A 19,420-nucleotide genomic window follows, 5' to 3' on the forward strand; every position below is an offset into this window, starting at 1 on the left:
TTTCTTCTTCTTCTTTTTTTTTCCTGTTAGTTCTGATTTTAATCTGCTTGATGACGGCAGATAGTTGCTCACCTCTGTGGTTTGAGTGCAAAAAGAAGAAATCATTAACAGAGTGTCTCTAGGAAGATGTTTCCCTCCTGGATATACTCCCCCTGTCTTTTTCACTTTAAAACTTTTCCTTTCACGCAGAAGTTGAACAAAGAATGCAGTTGACTACACTTCAGAAACCAGGGACTTTTATGGAACTGCCTCGGCAGAAAGGCCTTTGGGATCTTTAACCTTAGACTCTTTCTCGTTCTTTTTATTTGGGCAACTAAGTATTTGATTTCAAATGATAGATGGTTGAGTTCAGGCCACCAGTGGGTAGTGCTCTGAAGTGAATAGGTGATTTCTGTGCGATTTCTAGAATGTTTAAAAGCCGTCTACATTTGATGATAGTGTAGCACTTTTTATAGAACTGTTCATGGGATAACACATTTGAGTCTCCATGTTTTACTCAAGCTGGGTCCTTCAGCTTTGTCATTGTGGATGGGGAGCTCTTGAGCTGGACTCTGAGAACATGTATAAGGTTGGCTAGGTAGAGAGGGAAGGGCATTCTTGGGGAACTAAGTCGTGGCAAGTTTTAATTGGCTTAGGGCACCATTCATAGTTACTGAATAATGTGTGTTTAATATATGTTGGATCAGCCCTAGATTTATTTACAGCAGATCCTTCTATGTTGCATTTTATTATCTTTACCAGAAGGCAAGGATGAAACTAAGTAGTCACCTTTGCTCCTTCTAGTCAAAATAGGAAAAGTTAAGGTGGCAGAAAATAATGAAATTATTTGTTAAAATGAGGTGTTTGGCTTCTCTGTTGGATCCATTTATTCATGTCACTCCAGATTTTCATCAATAACTGAATTTAGGGTGATATTACTTTCTGTATTATATGAAAGCATTGTATATTGTTATGTGTTTATAGATGCAGTTATACCCTCAGTTCTAAATTATGCTAGAAGGTCAATACTGTATAAAACTGAATAACTAGAGTGATTACAATAAGAACAGTGGTAGATACTTGAATATGTATCTTATACTGTTTTCTAGGGAAGGGTGATGTATTTGGAGACATCTTCTGGAAGGAAACCACCCTTGCCCATGCATGTGCAAACGTCCGAGCACTGACGTACTGTGACCTACACATCATCAAGCGGGAAGCCTTGCTCAAAGTCCTGGACTTTTATACAGCTTTTGCAAACTCCTTCTCAAGGAATCTCACTCTTACTTGCAATCTGAGGAAACGGGTATGTTGTCTGGGTCTGCTTTTTCTTATTAGTGTCCAGAGTATTAATTAATTCAGCTCTATTAGCTGAGGAGTAGAAAAGATACTTTGTTTTGCAGCACTAAATTCCCATCAATGTAAAGTGGCATAATTTTCCTTCCCTTTATTTATATTTTGTTAACTTTTTAAGGGAAAAAACACCCTGTTTCTATGAGTAAAGACTTGAATCTTTACCATTTAATATACAAAATGAAAAACAGACTTGAAGAGAAACAAGCTGTGAACTTTCCTATGATGTAGTTGGTTCTTGGAGTTTATAACACTGCCATAAAATCAATTCCAGTGTCTTTTACCTTATTATATGGGTTTTTTAAAAGCTGGTAAAGTTAATCAAGCTGGGTGCCTATTTTACATTCTCAGCTCTCTTTAGGCACTTCTCATTTCATAATCAATTCACAAAGTTTACTCTTTCAAAGAACGCTATCTCAAAAATTAATTAGCCACATTGACACATCCTACAAATATGGATAGGAATCCTTTATTTTACACTGCTGCTGCACATTTAACCTTCATTGCCACTTTTTAACTGATGAGTGTGACACAAATTTAATTTGCATGAAGAAATCTCCTACTTCTGGTTTCTAGGTCATTGGGCATTGGGTAGGGCTTTTTTATTGCCAAGAATGAAATATATGTTTGGATAACTGCACTTAAGTGATTTTATCTAAAATGATCGCCTGTCTGTGGTGAAGTATTTTGAAATAACAGTCATTCCTTTCCATAACCTGCTTAAATGAAACTTTCTCTGTAGTTAACAGGGAGGGAAGAAATGCAAGCAAAGAGATAAATTAATGTCTATACTGTAGCAATGTAGAAATGAATGTAATTAAGTCAATGTAATTCCTACTTAGGGTTCCAAGAAAGGGTGAGACTAGCAGGAGTAGTGTTTGTACTGGCTGTATCACATTTATTTGATCTATACTTGAACATCATTTTCAGTTAATACTTTTGTTATCAAATAGATGGAGCATCCAGAACCTGTGAGACAGAATTAAATAGCTATAGAGAACATACAGACTTAAATACAGGCACCTATGCTCAATAGATCTATAGTTAAATGTGAATATTATGTCAAACACAAATAGTTGAAAGTGAAGGCAGATGAATGTGGAAGAGGGATGCTAAATATTAACTAAATGTGGAAGTTTCTCACTTATTGTTAGGGAGCTCAGAGTCCCTTTCAGTATTAAGCAGGAATGTCTCCTTTGGTCTACGCTCTGCCTTCTGCAATGACAAATTTCCCTTCAACAAGGCAACCTGTTAGGTAGTTGACTCTTGTGGTATGGTTGGTCCTTGAATAACACAGATTTGAACAACAAGGATCCACTTACACACCAATTTTTTTTTGACCAAATGCAGATGAAAAATACAGTATTTGTATTATTTGAAACTTGTGTATACCAAGAGCCGACTTTTCCTGTATATGGGTTCCACAGGGTGGACAGCAGGGCTTCAGTATGTGAGGATTTGAGTATGTGAGGGGATCCTGGAACAAGTCTCCCTCACATACCGAGGGAAGACTGTATTCTTAAATAGTGCAAGATTACTGAAAACTCCTGTCCAACATCCGTACATTTCTCAGGACTTGATGTTTCTAATATTCCTGTGAAAGAAAATGGGCAGCTATTTTGTCCTTCAGATCACATGAGAAAACTCAGGCCCAGAGGGATTAATATCAGATAACCAACTGATACCTTTGCAATGCAAGGTGCCAAGGAGGGACAATGAAAACAGATCACCAGTGGAAAATATCTGTCACCTCTCTTTCTCTTACACACACACACACACACACACACACACACACACACACACACACACATTCATTGGTTGCGACAGCTGAGTACACACAGGTGTGGCTACTTCTGATAGGAAGAGAAGCTAGAGACAGAAAACTGTTGTTGGTTTTTCTAACGGGACTCAGAAACACTGTGCGTGTCTCCATGGGCGCCAGTTTGCTGAGTGACATCAGGTGGCTTTCTTCTCTCACAACCTGTTCCCTATTGTAACCGCTGTCAGTTTCTGTAATTGTAGCCTTTCTGCTCTTGATGCGTTGTCTCAGTAACTTGGCAAATAGTGGGAAAAGGGTGTCATTCAGTGTCACTTTATTTTCTGAAAAACAATATTCTCATGAAAAAAATAAGTGGTGAGAAAATATTATCTCATGATTAGTAATACTGGCTACCATCTGAAAACATGTTGTAAATAGCCAGGCACTTCAACATAGTTTACTTATAATATCTTATTAAACATCAACAACCCACAAACAGAGCAGTATAATCTCCATTTCACCCATGAAGAGATTAAGGTTCTGAGATTGGAACAGCTAGTTGCCAGATAACTTAGGAGTCAGGGCCTGCATTTGCATTCATCTCTATGATTCTAAAACCTGTATTTTTTAGACTACCATGTTGTTTTAACTTGTCAAAGTCGCTGATATTTTCTTTTCCACAATATTCCACAGAAACGCTGTCAGCAATTTATAATTTCCTTTTCACTTATTCACTTTATTCCAATTGATCTATTAATGAAAACATTTTGTTCTTATTGCTATTATTGTAAATTATTGCAATGGACATTCGTTGTGAATTCTATAACCAAAACTATGTCTTTAGTATGCTATTGATATCTCATAGCTATCATAGCCATTGATTAAGGGTGTGTTTCTGCTAAGTAAGGGAGCAGATTTTGAATCCAAGTTGTCAGCCATGGTATGGTACAGTTCTGGCCACACAGGTGTATCCAGTGGCTCAGAGGAGAGGTTTGTATCGTGTATGGCTTTCCATGGCTGCAATAAGGAGGGAAGTGAGCCTTCTTTAGCTGCTTGCCTTCATCTTCACTAAGGAAAAATAAGATGCTTACTGTGCAAATATAGCTCCTGCTACCCATCCTTAAGCCCCTCTATATAAAAATTCTAGAGCTAAAACTAGTAATTCGATCAAACAACTACAGCATGGGCTGGCAAACTTTTTCTGTCAAGGACCAGATAGTAAATAATTTTGGATTTGTGGGCCAATCTCAACTACTCAACTTTTCCACTGTAGTATGAAAGCAGCTGTCTTAGCTTGGGCCACCATAACAAAATATGATAGATTGGGTGCCTTAAGCAGCAGGAATTTATTTCTCACAGTTCTGGAGGCTGGGAAGTATATGATCAAATTACCGGCCAATTTGGTTCCCTGGTGGGGGTTCTCTTCCTGGCTTGCAAAATATTCAACTTCTCACTGTGTTACCACATAAGAGAGAGAAGGGGAGGTGGAGAGATGGCGGGGGGAGGAAGCAAGCTCATTGGTATCTTATAAGGGCACCAAGTCCCTCATGAGGGCCCCAACTTTTTTTTTGTTTTGAGATGGAGTCTCGCTCTGTCACCCAGGCTGGAGTGCAGTGCCGTGATCTCGACTCACTGCAACCTCTGCCTCCCAGGTTCAAGCGATTCTCCTGCCTCAGCCTCCTGAGTAGCTGGGATTACAGGCACCTGCCACCACACCTGGCTAATTTTTGTGTTTTCAATAGAGACAGGATTTCACCATATTGGTCAGGCTGGTCTTGAACCCCTGACCTCGTGATCCGCCTGCCTCAGCCTCCCAGAGTGCTGGGATTACAGGTGTGAGCCACTGCACTGGCCCCAACTTTGTGACCTCTTCTAAACCTAATTACCTCCCGAAGGCTCCATCTCCAAATACCATCACATTGGGGATAAGCGCTTCCACAGATGAATTTTGAGGGGGTAAAACTTAGTCAATAGCAAAGCTGCAGATAATACATAAAGAAATGAGCAAGATTGTGTTTCAGTTACTTTATTTACAATCAGGTGACTGCCCAGGGGGCTTAAGTGTGTTAATTGTTGAAAAAAGAGGACTGGAAGAAGTTAAATGGGGACAACAGTGGGCATATAAATAGAATCTCCCCACCTTTATTAGAAAGCAAATATTTTCTACTTGCTGCCTATTCAGAGGGTTATGAGATGGAAAATGCCACAAATATCAATAAGAAGTAGCTACACAAAGCAGGCAGATAGCATGAAAGAGTAAGGAAGGATTTATAGTTACTGTGAAAACAAAGAGTTCATTTCACATGTGAACGAGACAGCTGTTACTCAGTTTGGTAGGACATTGCCTTGTGGGGATGCTGGGCTAGTGTTGCTTAGTCCTCATATTTTTTTTTTCTCCAAGAGGCCAGAAGCACATTTTTATGGGAAAACACATTTGTTTGGTAATTAATTTGATTTGTTTTTAAAATTCTGTGGTCAAACAAAATAAGTCTGGTTGCTCTTGGTCCAACAACTCGTGATCTAAGTGGAATCAGTTAATGAACTTCTGGTCTCATGGGTCTAGAAACCTGAGATTTTTACCTGGGGCCTGTACATTTTGATGAAAAAAATTTTATCTATTTTCTAACTGATATTTAGCTTTTCCTTTAATTGGAAAGGTTGCTAGACAACTACAGTGTTATTAGAAGTACTAAAAGCAATTATATTAATGGGTATTTTCATATATCATACGTGCTGAAGATATCTTGAAATGCCATTTATGCTCATTACTATTTAACAATTATGATGGTTATTAGACCTGCTGCTAGACAGAAGCACATAGATTACTATACTGTAAATTATTTGAAAATATTTTGATGACAGGATTTTAATATGTGTTTCCTTTGCAATCCTGTGTATTTTATTTTGTGCATTTAAAGCAATTCTATTGAGGAGAGGTACATAGGCTCCACCAGACTACTGGAGATTAAGATCCCATGTGTGAGAGTCAAAAGCTAAACTGAATTGAGCAAAAGGACCGGTTGGGTTATTTTTCAATGATAAGAACACAATTCCATAGTTTCCAATAAGTTTAAACATATTCAGAAAAGGGATGAGAGAGAAGCAGAGGAAAGTTGACTCATTTGCTTACTTTATGTTTGTATTTATTTAACCAATTCAAGATGCTAATTCCTGGAATGACAAAATGGTATTTGTTACATTGATGACCAGCTCTTAGGTATACATCAAAGAAGGTAAGCAACACACCTTCTTTGACACACACATAAAAAGGTAACACAAGTGACACCTACATTTTAAAGGCTTCTTATTAGACTTTTAAAGTTAATATTAACTTCTTCTCATTTTGCCTGTTTGTTGCACAATGATTTTTACCATTTGTGTAAAAAAGAGTTAACCTAGCAGATATGACTATTGTCCTTTGAAAGACTTGCTTATAAAGCTGGCTCTTGTGAACTTGATTTCAGGGGGACTCTCGCCACTAACTGATGAGTAACTCTCTGTGCCTTAACTGTCTATTCTAACAAGGTGGATTGATGCTGAATATCTACTTTCCTTCCCGAAGTGTGGAGTTTTGGCATATGTCAGGCAGAAGATGCCTTTGTGACCATCTCCAGTGCAAAACCAGAAGCACCAAGTCCTTAATGAACTTCCCTGGTTGACAGCATTTCTCGTGTGTTGTCATGCTTCTGCTTGTGCCTGGCTTCCCCCAGACTTTGCCCATGCCCCTTTTCCCTTTGCTAAATTTTCTTTGTATCTTATGCTTCAATAGTCATAGCCATGAATACGATGATATGCAGAATTCTATGAATCTGCCTAGTGGATTGTCCTGACCTTGGCATGGACTTGAGGATCACCAATGCACCATATATAAAGGTTGATAGGAAATCTGTGTCCTCAAAGGTCCTCAAATCAGCAGATATATTGGTAATTTTGTTGTAACCTTCTTTTTCCATAGAAGATGCTGAAACCTACAGACAGTATGTTTTATGAGTAAAAGAGAATGAACCATTTAAAAATAAGTGGTATATTTGTCCAGAAGGCAGTCAAGTGAATTTCATTTCCTTGAAACTTAAAATATATGTTACATGAACACTGCTGGCTACAATAAGCATGCCTGAGATGTTAAATTATTTCTGAATATTTTCTTCACTTTCAAGATAGCAAGAACATATTTTCCTCCAGATTGGCTATTTAAATAGGATGAGAGAAGAATTTTATTTGCTGTTTCTGTACGTCTTCTCATAAGACACTTTGTTGAAGTGCGGCACAGAAATCGTTGGCTGGCTCACCATTTAGCCATGCATCCATCCAGCCCCTATCCCATGACCATGGGGTTGTGGACATAAAAGACCAGGTGCCTGCTCTCCAGGAGGCTCCGGTCTAGTGAGAGATCATGAGTCAGATAAGTGCTACGAGAGGGTTATTCTCAGTACACAGGGGTCATAAAGGAGATGAATTCAATTTATCCAAGGGGAAGACACAGGGAAGGATTCCAGGAGGTGACAAGGACACTGGAGTTAGGATTTCATTTCAAATAGAGGAATATTCTAGAATAAGGAAGGGTCTTGTATATCACCAAGTTCATTTTAGTTTCTTTAAAGATGAGAGAAGTTCAGACCCAGGAAATTAAGTGATTGCCTAGTTCGCTTAGCTCGTTAGCAGTAGAGCTGAGACCGGAATCTAGTCCTTGGAATCTCATGCTGGTAATATTTCTGTTTTTTAACCTAGAATAAAAGCATTTCGAAGAAGATCATCAGTAAGATCCAATACTTGACTGTGTTCATTTTTAATAGAGAAGGATAATATGTGGCATGAATTTGCATGTGATTCATAGATCGATTTTAGTTTTTCATATTGTGGTTCAGGATAAAACTAATAGTGAAGCCAAAACAAGACAAGCAATAAGCAGTGTTCAGAGTCAGTGGACAGGACTCTCAATCTGGGCATGAATCAATATGTCTGGTGTGGCCACAGCATATCTGTCACCTGCATAGTAAAATATCTCATTTTAGTGAAAGCATTTAACTTTCATATGAGTATTATTTAAGAAGTGTTACTGAATACAGTAATATTGTCTTGCTGATAATATTGCACTCTGATATACTCTTTGTTAACATGTCAATACTGCTGTACTGGTTAGTATAAATACATAGAAAGATAAAAATTCTCACTTTAAAAAAAACCGCTACTTTTTTTTTTTTGGTAGGGGGGTGAAGTTTCGCTCTGTCTCCCAGGCTGGAGTGCAGTGGCACAGTCTCGGCTCACTGCAACCTCCACCTCCCAGGTTCAAGCAATTCTCCTGCTTCAGCCTGCTGAGTAGCTAGGATTACGGGTGCACAACACCACGCCTGTAAGACAAGTGAGTTAAGGGAGGTAAGGTGATTCGCTCATGGCCATACAGGTGATAACTGTTCAGAGCCTGCAACCTCCGTTTTTCAACTCCATGCTGGCTCACATTCCACTGATGGGGGTAGAAAGAGGCGGACCTTCAACAATTTCTGAAGTTTGTCAATGTGCATTTAGATGAAGCAGAGACCTAATTATGGAGTCTTTTAAGCCCTTAAGCTGCTTCTATTTAGGGCTCTCTGTTGGTCTGCTTCCAGACGGAATAAAAACTTTTCCACATTTAGGCACCAGGACAGAGGTTCACAGATCTCTTGCTCTTGAATATGCCTCCAAAGCAGTTATTTAAGGACAGTTTCACAAGTTTCAAAGTTGGGGCTGGATTCTGTAATTTACCAACATTTTGAACCATAGATTATACTGTCTGGTTTCTTGCCAGCTCTTCGTTTTAAAACCAGAGTTTATTTTTATTGCAAGAAAATACATATTTTAGTAGTAAACAAGAAGAAAATAAATAAGCCTTTAATAGATAGAAAACTATTTAAGCAACATAATGTAAAAAGACATTTTACAAATTATTTTTCTTGCAAATGTCTATTCAGCGATCTATTTGAGACATTTGTTTTTATTTTAGGTCTGAGCCCTGCCTCACCATAATATATCTCTAGAGGCATCTTAGCTGGACGTTAGACTGTTCGTTTCTAAAATGTCTACTACTTATGAATTCTCAGCAATTAATATTTGATATGATTAATAAAAGATGTGCTCTATCACATCATTTTCATTTAAAGGAAAATACTCTTTTTGAATTAGAAAGCAAGGGTTCTTATTAATGTTAAGGCTGAAATGTGTGTATTGTTTTCTTCCTTAATGCCTTTTGGCATTGATTTAAACTTAGGATACATGCAAATTTTCTTATCCTAACTACTAGGTCTTGTTTTACTTTTCCTTTGTTTTTACTTTTTTTAAAAATTTGTATAAATTTAAGGGGTTCGAGTGCAGTTTTGTTACATGAGTATATGGCTGAGTGGTAAAGTCTGGGTTTTTAGTGTAACCATGACCTGAGTATAATACATTGTGATAATTAAGTAATTTCTCATCCCTCACCCCCCTCCTACCCTGGCACCCTCCCAAGTCTCTAACATCTATCATGCCACACTCTAGGTTCATGTACACACGTTACTTAGCTATGAGTTATAAGTGAGAACTTGTGGTATTTGACTTTCTGTTTCTGCATTGTTTCACTTAGGGTAATGGCCTTCGGTTCCATCTGTGTTGCTGCAAAAGACATTATTTTGTTCTTTATAATGGCTGAATGGTATTCCATTGTGTGTATACATATCACATTTTGTTTTTCTTATTGTCTTTTATTTTAGGTGCGGGGGTACATGTGCAGGTTTGTTACATGGGAAAATTGCATGTAATGGGACTTTGGTGTACAGATTATTATGTTACCCGGGTAATAAGCATAGTACATGACAGCTAGTTTTACAATCCTCATCCTCCACCCTCCAGTAGGTTCTGGTGTCTATTGCTCCCTTCTTATTGTCCACGTGTACTCAATATTTAGTTCCTACTTATAAGTGAAAACATACAGTATTTGATTTTCTGTTTCTGCATTAATTCACTTAGGGTAATAGCCTCCAGCTGCATCCGCATTACTGCAAAGAACATGACTTTTTTTTTTTTATGGCTGTGTAGTATTCTAATGTGTATATATACCACATTTTCCTTATCTAGTCTACCACTGATAAGCATTTAGGTTGATTCCATGTCTTTGCTATTGTGAGTAGTGTTGTAGTGAAAATATGCATGTATGTGTCTTTATGGTAGAATGATATCTATTCCTTTGGATATATACTTAGTAACGGGATTGCTGGGTCAAATGGCAGTTCTGTTTTAAGTTTTTTGACAAATCTCCAAACTGCTTTCCAAAATAGGTGAACTAATTTACATTCCTACCAACAACGTATATGTGCTCCCTTTTCTCTGCAACCTCAACAGAATGTGTTGTTTTTTGACTTTTTAATAATAGCCATTCCGACTGGTGTGAGATGGCATCTCATTGTAGTTTTGATTTGCATTTCTGTAATGATTATTGATGTTGAGCATTTTTACATATGCTTGCTGTCTGTATGTATGTCTTCTTTTGAAAAGTGTCTGTTCATCTCCTTTGCTCATTTAAAAAATATTTGTATGTTTTTAATTTTTTGTGGGCACATAGTAGGTGTATGTATTTATGGGGTATATGAGACGTTTTGATATAGACATGCAATGTGAAATAATCATACCGTGGAGAATGGGGTATCCATCCCCTCAAGTATTTATCCTTTGTGTTACAAACAATCCAGTTACACTCTTTTAGTTATTTTAAAATGGACAATTAAATTATTATTGACTATAGTCACCCTGTGCTATCAAATACTAGGTCTTATTTCTTTCTACTTTTTTGTACCCATTAACCATCCCCAAGAACCCCCACCCAGGCCCTACCACCCATCCCAGTCTCTGTTCACCATCCTTCTATTCCCTATAATCATGAGTTCAATTGTTTTGACATTTTAGATCCCAGAAATAAATGAGAACATGTCAAGTTTGTCTTTCTGTGCCTGGTTTACTTCACTTAACATAACGATCTCCAATTCCAACCATGGTTTTGCAGATGACATGATCTCATTCTTTATCATGGCTGAATAGTACTCCAGTGTGCATACATACCACAGTTTCTTTTTCCATTCATCTATTGATGAATGCTTAGGGTGCTTCCAATTCTTAGCTATTGTAAACAGTGCTGCAAAAAACATAGGAGTGTAGACATCTCTTTGATATACTGATTTCCTTCCTTTTGGGTATATACCCAGCAATGAGATTGCTGGATGATATGGTAGCTCTGTTTTTAGTTTTTTGAGGAACCTACAAATTTGTTATCCATAGTGGTTGTGCTAATTTACATTCTCACCCACAGTGCTCAAGATGTTCCTTTTTTCCACATCCTTGTCAGCATTTGCTATTGCTTGTCTTTTGAATATAAGCCATTTTAGCTGGGGTGATATCTCGTTGTAGTTTTTATTTGCTCAAAGTGATGTTGAGCACCTTTTCATGTGCTTGATTTCCATTTGTCTATCTTATTTTGAAAAATGTCTTTTCAAATATTTTGCCCATTTTTGATTGGATTATTAGATATTTCCTGTAGGGTTATTTGAGCTCCTTATATATTCTGGTTATTAATTCCATGACAGATGAGTAGTTTGCAAATATTTTCTCCCATTCTGTGAGTTGTCTCTTTACTTTGTCGATTGTATCCTTTGCTGTGCAGAAGCTTTTTGACTTGATGTGATCCCATTTGTTCATTTTTGCTTTGGTTGCCTGTGCTTGTGGGGTATTACTCAAGAAATTTTTGCCCAGACCAATGCCCTGGAGATTTTACCCAGTATTTTCTTGTAGTATTTTCATAGTTTGAGGTCTTAAATTTTCTTTGCCCATTTTTTAATGGGGTTGTTTGTTTTTTGCTTGTTAATTTGTGTAAGTTCCTTTTAGATTCTGGATATTAGTCTTTCGTCAGATTCATAGTTTTTAAAACTTTTCTCTCATTATGTACATTGTCTGTTTACTCTGTTGATAGTTTCTTTTGTTGTGCTGAGACGCTTTAGTTTGATCAGGTCCCATTGGTCAATTTTTGTTTTTATTGCAATTGCTTTCGGAGTCTTCATCATGAAATCTTTGCCAGGACCTATGTCCAGAATGGTGTTTCCTAGGTTTTCATCTAGGGTTTTTATAGTTTTAGGGTTTACATTTAATTCTTTAATCTACCTTGAGTTGATTTTTGAACATGATAAAAGGTGGGGTCCAGTTTTCATCTTCTGCATATGGCTAGCGAGTTATCTCAGCACTATTTATTGAATAGGGAGTCCTTTTCCTATTGCTTGTTTTTGTCAACTTTCTCAAAGTTCAGATGGTTGTACGGGTGTGGATTTATAACTGTGTTATCTAACTTGTTCTGTTGGTCTATGTGTCCATTTTTGTACCAGTACAGTGCTGCTTTGATTATTGTAGCCTCATAGTATAGTTTGAAGTCAGATAGTGCAATTCCTCCAGCTTTATTCTTTTTGCTTAGAATTATTTTGGCTATTTAGCCTCTTTTTTTTGGTTCCATATAAATTTTAGAATAGTTTTTTCTAATTCTGTGAAAAATGTCATTGGAAGTTTGATGGAAATAGCATTGAATCTATAAATCCTATTGGACAGTATAGTTATTTTAACAATATTGATTTTTCCTATCCGTGAGTGTAGAATGTTTTTCCATTTGCTTGTATGATTTCTGATTTCTTTCAACTGTGTTTTGTAATATTTGCTGTTGAGGTCTTTCGCCTCCCTGGTTAGCCGTATTTCTGGGTACTTTATTTTTTTGTGTGTGCCTATTGTCAGTGGGATTGCATTCTTGATTTGGCTCTCAGGTTGGACATTGTTGGTATATAGAAATTCTACTGATATTTTTTTACATTGATTCTGTATCCCAAAACTTTGCTGAAGTGGTTGATCAGTTTTAGGAGAGTTTGGGCAGATATTATAGAGTTTCTAAGTATAAAATCATATAATCTATGAAGAGAGAGAGTTTGATTTCCTCTCCCTGTTTGGATGTCTTTTATTTCTTTCTCTTGCCTGATTGCTCTGGCTAGAACTTCCAGTACTATGTTGAATAGGAGTGGTAAGAGTAGGCATCCTTGTCTTGTTCTGGTTCTCAAGCCAAAGGCTTCTAGATTTTGCCTATTTAGTATGACATTGGCTGTGGGTTTGTCATAAGTGACTTATTGTTTTGGAGTATTTTCCTTCAGTGTCTGGTTTGTTGAGGGTTTTTAACATGAAAATATGTTTAATTTTATCTGAAGTCTTTTCTGTGTCTATTGAGATGGTCATGTAGTTTTTATTTTTAGTTCTGCTTATGTAATGAATCACATTTATTGATTTGCGTGTGTTTAAACAATCTTGCATCCCAGGAACGAAGGCTTGATTATGATGGATTAGCTTTTTGATGTGCTGCTGGTTTTGGTTTGCTAGTATTTTGTTGAGGATTATTGCATCTCTGTTCGTCAGGAATGTTGGCCTGAAGTTTTCATTATTTGTTCTGTTTCTGCCAAGTTTTGGTATCAGAATGATGCTAGCCTCATAGAATGAGTTATGGAGGAGTTCCTCCCCCTCAGTTTTTTGGAATTGTGTTGGTACCAGCTTTTCTTTATATGTCTGGTAGAATTTGGGTATGAATCTGTCTGGTCCAGTGCTGCTGTTTGTTGGTGGGCTTTTTATTACTCATTCAAATTTGAACTTGTTATTGGTCTGTTCAGTGTTTCAATGCATTCCTGGTTTAATTTTGGGAGGTTGCATGTTTCTAGAAATTTATCAATTTCTTCTAAATTTTCTAGTTTGTATGCATGAAAGTGTTTGTAATAGCCTATGAGTGTTTTTTTAATACTGTGGGGTCAATGTTAATGTCTCCTTTGTTACTTCTGATGTGTTTATTTGAAACTTCCCCCCACTTTTTTTGTTAGAATAGCTAGAGATCTGTTAGTCTTACTTATTCTTTCAAAGGAAAAGCTTTGGTTTGTTGATCTTTCATGCTTTTTCACGTTTCAATTTTGTTCAGTTCAGCTGTGATTTGGGTTATTTCTTTTCTTCTGCTAGCTTTGCAGTTGGTTTGTTGTTCTTGTTTTTCTAGTTCCTCTAGGTGTGATATTACATTGTTAATTTGAGATCTTTCTAACTTTCTGATGTGGGCATTTAGCACTATAGTCTTTTCTTTTAACACTGCCTTAGCTGTGAGTTTCTGGTATATTGTCTCTGTTTTTATTACGTTCAAAGAATTTCTGGATTTCTACCTTAATTTCATTGTTGACCCAGAAGTTATTCAGGAGCACATTGTTTAATTTCCATGTAATTGTATGATTTTTAGAGAGCACCTTAGTATTCATTTCTATTTTTATTGCACTGTGGTCTGAAAGTGTGGTTGATATGTTTTCAGTTTTTTTGAATTTGTTGAGAATTGTTTCACGGCCGAGTGTGTGGTCAGTTTTAGAGTACGTGTTATGTGCAGATGAGGAGAACTGTGTATTCTGTTGTCGTTGGGTGGAGTGTTCTGTAGATGCCTTTTGGGTCCATTGGGTCAAGTGTTGAATTTAGGTCCCAAATATCTGAGTTAGTTTTCCGCCTCAATGATCTGTCTAATACCATCAGTGGGGTGTTGAAGTCTCCCATTATTATAGGGTGGTTATCTAAGTCTCTTTGCACTGCTGTAAGAACTTGTTCTATGAATTTGAGTGCCTTACTGTTGGGTATGTGTATATTTAGGATAGTTATGTCTTCTTGTTGATTTGAAGCTTTTATAATTATGTAATGCCCTTCTTTTTCTTTTTCATTATTTTTGGTTTAAAGTCTGTTTTTTTTTCTTTCTGAAATTAGAATAGCAACCTCTGTGTTTTTTTGTTTGTTTGTTTTTTTTCTATTTGCTTGTTAGATTTTTCTCCGTCCCTTTACTTTGAGCCTCTGGGTGTCACTGCATGTGGAATGGTTCTCTTGAAGACAGCATACTGTGGGTGAGGTGATGATGGCAAGGTCTGAGCATATGCACACCATTGGTAGCATGGTAAGGTTTGCACATGCATACACCAACGAAGTGGTGGGGCGAGGTTGTGGTGGAGTGTACACTGGCAAAGCTGTGTGGGGAGGCTGCCGTGGGGTGCCGGTTGGTGAGGGCTTGTCTGCTGAAACTCTCCATTTGTTAAGCAGGATCTGCTGGTGAAGGAGCTCTGGCAGCAGTTGCTGGGAAATGCCCCGTTTGGGCATGCAAGGCTATGCTGCAAGTGGACATGGGCTTGCAGGGACCACATGGGAGGCTAGAAGACAAGGTTCACTGCAGATCAGACTGCAAGACAGACTTGCTCTGTCCAGGTATGACAGTCAGCAAAGACCAAAGCCACCAAGAAGAGTATGGAGAGCCTTGGGAAATGGGTATCCCCAGCCATTCTCTGACTTTCCTAAGCCAAACTTTCTGGGCTCTGCACAGGCTAGTGCTCTGTCCCTGCCACCTCTCCAAGCAGCAGTCTCTGTCAGCTGAATATCCATGGATTGTGGGGTCTCCTGAAGCTAGGATTCTGGAGGTCCATGGCAAGAATGGGCCACTCCACACCTATTTAACTTACCTTTTCCCCAGGAGCTGCTGGGGGCCAAGAATGAATACTAGTGCTTGGCAGTCCCATGCAGGATTTCCAGCTTGCTCTCCCTTCACCCCAGGGTCTGCATCTTCCCTCCATCCATTCTCAATGCCATCCTTCGAAAGGTCTGCTCAGAGTGTGCCAGTCTTCTTGATGCTCTAGTACCTTGGTGGGAGATGCTTTTCCTGGCTGCATCTAGTCTGCCATTTTGGCTCTTCCTATACCACATTTTATGGCTCGTTTTTTCTTCTGTCTTCTAGAATAAAAGTAAATAATTTTTTTTTTTTTTGAGACGGAGTCTTGCTTTGTTGCCCAGGCTGGACTGCAGTGGTGCAATCTCCTTACTGCAAGCTCCAACCCCTGGGTTCATGACATTCTCCTGCCTCAGCCTCCTGAGTAGCTGGCACTACAGGCACCTGCCACCACGCCCGGCTCATTATTTTTTGTATTTTTAGTAGAGACGGGGTTTCACAGTGTTCGCCAGGATGGTCTCGATCTCCTGACCTTCTGATCTGCCTGCCTCGGCCTCCCAAAGTGCCGGGATTACAGGTGTGAGCCACTGTGCCGACCAAAACTAAATAATTTTTCTCTGCAGTTGAATATATAATATAATGATGTGCAATATTGAGTTTGAATCTTTTTATAGACTTGTATTATAATGTATTTCAGCCAGAGTTCTTTTGGGAGTTCTTCCCTCCCCAAGGCAACATCTAAATTTGATCATATAGTTTGTCATTTTAGGGATTTCTTCCCTTCACTTTTTGAATAGAATCTATTGTCTCAGCTTTTTCTGTTTTCTGAGGTGTCTGAAAAAATATAGAAGCTCAACAGACATGTATTTGAAAAGCTTCCATGCTGATTTTGAGCTGTAGCTTTGGAACACATTACAATGGACCATAATCTTTTCTTCTTCTTTTTGAGACAGAGTCTCATTCTGTCACCCAGGTTGAAGTGCAGTGGCAGGATCTTGGCTCATTGCAACCTCCGCCTCCCAGGTTCAAGTGATTCTCCTGCCTCAGCCTCCAGAGTAGCTGGGATAACAAGTGCCCACCATCACACCCAGCTAATTTTTGTAATTTTGGTAGAGACAGGGTTTCCCCATTTGGCCAGGCTGGTCTTGAACTCCTGACCTCAGATGATCTGCCTGCCTTAGCCTCCCAAAGGGCTGGGATTACAGGTGTGAACCACCCTGCCCAGCAAACCATAATCTTTTGAGGAGCCTTTGGTTATTCAAAGGAGGGATTTCAAGGTGTTTATGGTGAATTCAGCCTGTGAAAAAAATAAGATAAGTGTTGTAATAATACATATGAATGTCTATATGACAGAAAGGACTTTAAAGCATTATATACATTTTGCAAATGAGAAAATAGCTACTCTGTGGCTAGACTGAATTCTTAATACTTAACTATTCTCACCAAAATAACATCTGCCTTGCTGCAATGTCTTTTTTATTCCCCATCTGGGAGATGCATTTCATAGATTTTGCCTTCCAGTCAGGTGATCTTTTTCTAAAGGAATCAAATCAAGCAATTCTACTAAATAGCCAGAGACACTCAGATGACCCAACAAGGCTATAGTAATTTCTCTTGGAAAAAGTCATTCATTTTCTGTGTCTTCTCTCTGAATCAGGTTGTACTTGATTCAATCATCGAACACTTTTAGAAGTTGACATTTGATTTCACTCGGAGTTGTTCTCTGTTCACACTTTTGTCCTCTAGAGAGTGACGTCATCTGTAGAAGTTCAGAGACGCAGTCCCTAGGAAACTCAATCTGGAATGGAAGCTGCAAGTAAAAGCTAAAATTGCTAATTCTGCATGTAAGAAGAGGCCAATTTTCCCTAATGACCGCACACAGAGGTAGTACAGAGCATTGGACCCTGACCAGGAATTTGCTTCCTTTTTTAACTGGTACCTCAGCAACCATGTTAGGTATGATTATGGACTGTATTATAACTTAGAGCATTACATGGGTAATACGTAACACAGATCCTTTGAAAGTTAGTTTCCCATGATAGGAAGTTATATACTCCTTCTTGTGTGAAAAAGAGTGTTTACTAGTGCTCAGAATTCAGAAACTAGGATGTCAAATGACCTACTTGGCCATTGTTGAGTGTGATAGTACACATCAGAGAGTCTCCTATGCCAGCAAAGTTAGCAGGAGAAATCAGATCCAGCCTCCTGGATTTATAACTCCACAAAATGAGGCTGACTGGCAGCTTTTAAACAGCAATATTTCTGTACCTGAGAGTCACCAAGTGGCTTGTTATTGAAATCACACTCTGGGAAGACTTTCCCTGTAAGCTGTTGGGAGTGGGGAGGCAGGTGGGGAGAAAAGTGCCTGGCATGGACTTATCCCTGCCATTCAGGTGAAGCTGGCTTCTTCAAAATGTTTGTAAAAAAAAGTCACAAAATGGATGTTTGCTCTGGTGAAAAAACTATGAAAGTAGATTTGGATTTGGTAATTTTGCAAAGCTGAAAAATCTCTGTTGTTGGGTTCCTAAGTCATTCTAGCATTGGCTTGCTCCTTTAAAGAGCTCTTTTAAATTTTGAACCAGCAATTTTATGGAGGTTGGTAACAGTGGTGATGATCAGATAATATTGAAAGAGAGAGAGAAAGAAAGGACTATAGAAGTTCAAAAATTCAATCAGGACAAGTTTGTCAGCAGAAAAGACTTAAACAAATGTAACTATTAAAAAGTATACCCTATGCCTGGAGGGTAAACCAGCTTTATGATATCAAATGGAATATAAAGGATTTGAATTTTCAACTTTTGAGCAAATGTTATAAGACAAATGTACTAATACACTGCAGGCACAGGCACCTCGGTATTTTCCATAATCAAATAGCCATACCCCAGAAATAAATTCATAATTGATGCCACAGGATTTTAAATTATCTAAGTATTCTCTCATTTTCTTCAAAGTCTCTTCAGAAAAATATGCCTAATTTAGAAAACTGCTACTCTAATCTGGATTTCAGACAGTGGGACTATTCAATCCTCAGGTGTGCTTCAGCTTGTCAAAAACACAGCTGACTAATTTTGATAAAAGAAGGTCAGAGATAGATTTAATATCTTACCAAAATAAGTCAAACTAATACAAGTGATCAGGACTATAATAAAGACAAAACATAGCCATCCATATAGCAACAAAAGTCATTGTTTTAAATGAGGATCAAGAGCAAAGGTATTCCTTTATTGAGTTATGAAGACTTTTGTTTTCAGAACTAAAAATTTGAGATCATGTCTTTGAAATACAGGACAATAAAATCATCAGGATTTAAACAAATGGAAGAGAACTTGGGAAAAGCATTTGTTATAAGCAAAAATGTCTGTGTGCCTTGAATTGCTAGCATATAAAATAAACCAAACATCTTATCCTATGTCTAGCTCCCTCCTCGAGGAGTGTCTTCTACCTACACTGTCCGTTATCCTCCCCATGTGTTCCAGCTCCACATGACTCTCCTTTTTCCATACTAACGTACAAGCCAATTGCCCTACAACCAATTGCTGTAACATTTGGTTGGTATTTACTGTATGTTGCTTTGTAGGGTCATGTTGTGCTGAACAGATGATGTATCCCCATGCACTGGCAGTTACATTCTTAAAGAGACATCTATTATCCCATATATCCAACTGCTCTTTCTACACCAGCACTTCAGTGACGTTTTCTGATTAAATGCATAATGATATTACAGAGTTCTTAATTTAAAGCAGTGTGAGCTGCTTCCCTTTCTGGTGGTAGAAATTGATATCCATGGGAAGTAAGTACTGAGAGGAGAGTAG

General features: G+C 38.1%; 1 protein-coding gene across 2 annotated transcripts in view; it reads left to right on the forward strand.

Moving 5' to 3' along the window:
* The window catches only part of KCNH5 (potassium voltage-gated channel subfamily H member 5), a 362,650-nt gene that overhangs the window by 284,858 nt on the left and 58,372 nt on the right, over window positions 1–19,420 (forward strand). The window contains exon 10 of one of the 2 annotated variants that reach the window (XM_030930684.1): window positions 1,089–1,285. The exons of the other annotated variant lie outside the window; for it this stretch is intronic. Coding sequence (XP_030786544.1) covers window positions 1,089–1,285 — 197 coding nt within the window. The remainder of the gene's footprint in view (window positions 1–1,088; window positions 1,286–19,420) is intronic. 2 annotated transcript variants of the gene reach the window in all.

Source organism: Rhinopithecus roxellana, chromosome 5 (assembly GCF_007565055.1).
Source record: "Rhinopithecus roxellana isolate Shanxi Qingling chromosome 5, ASM756505v1, whole genome shotgun sequence".
Lineage (NCBI taxonomy): Eukaryota > Metazoa > Chordata > Mammalia > Primates > Cercopithecidae > Rhinopithecus > Rhinopithecus roxellana.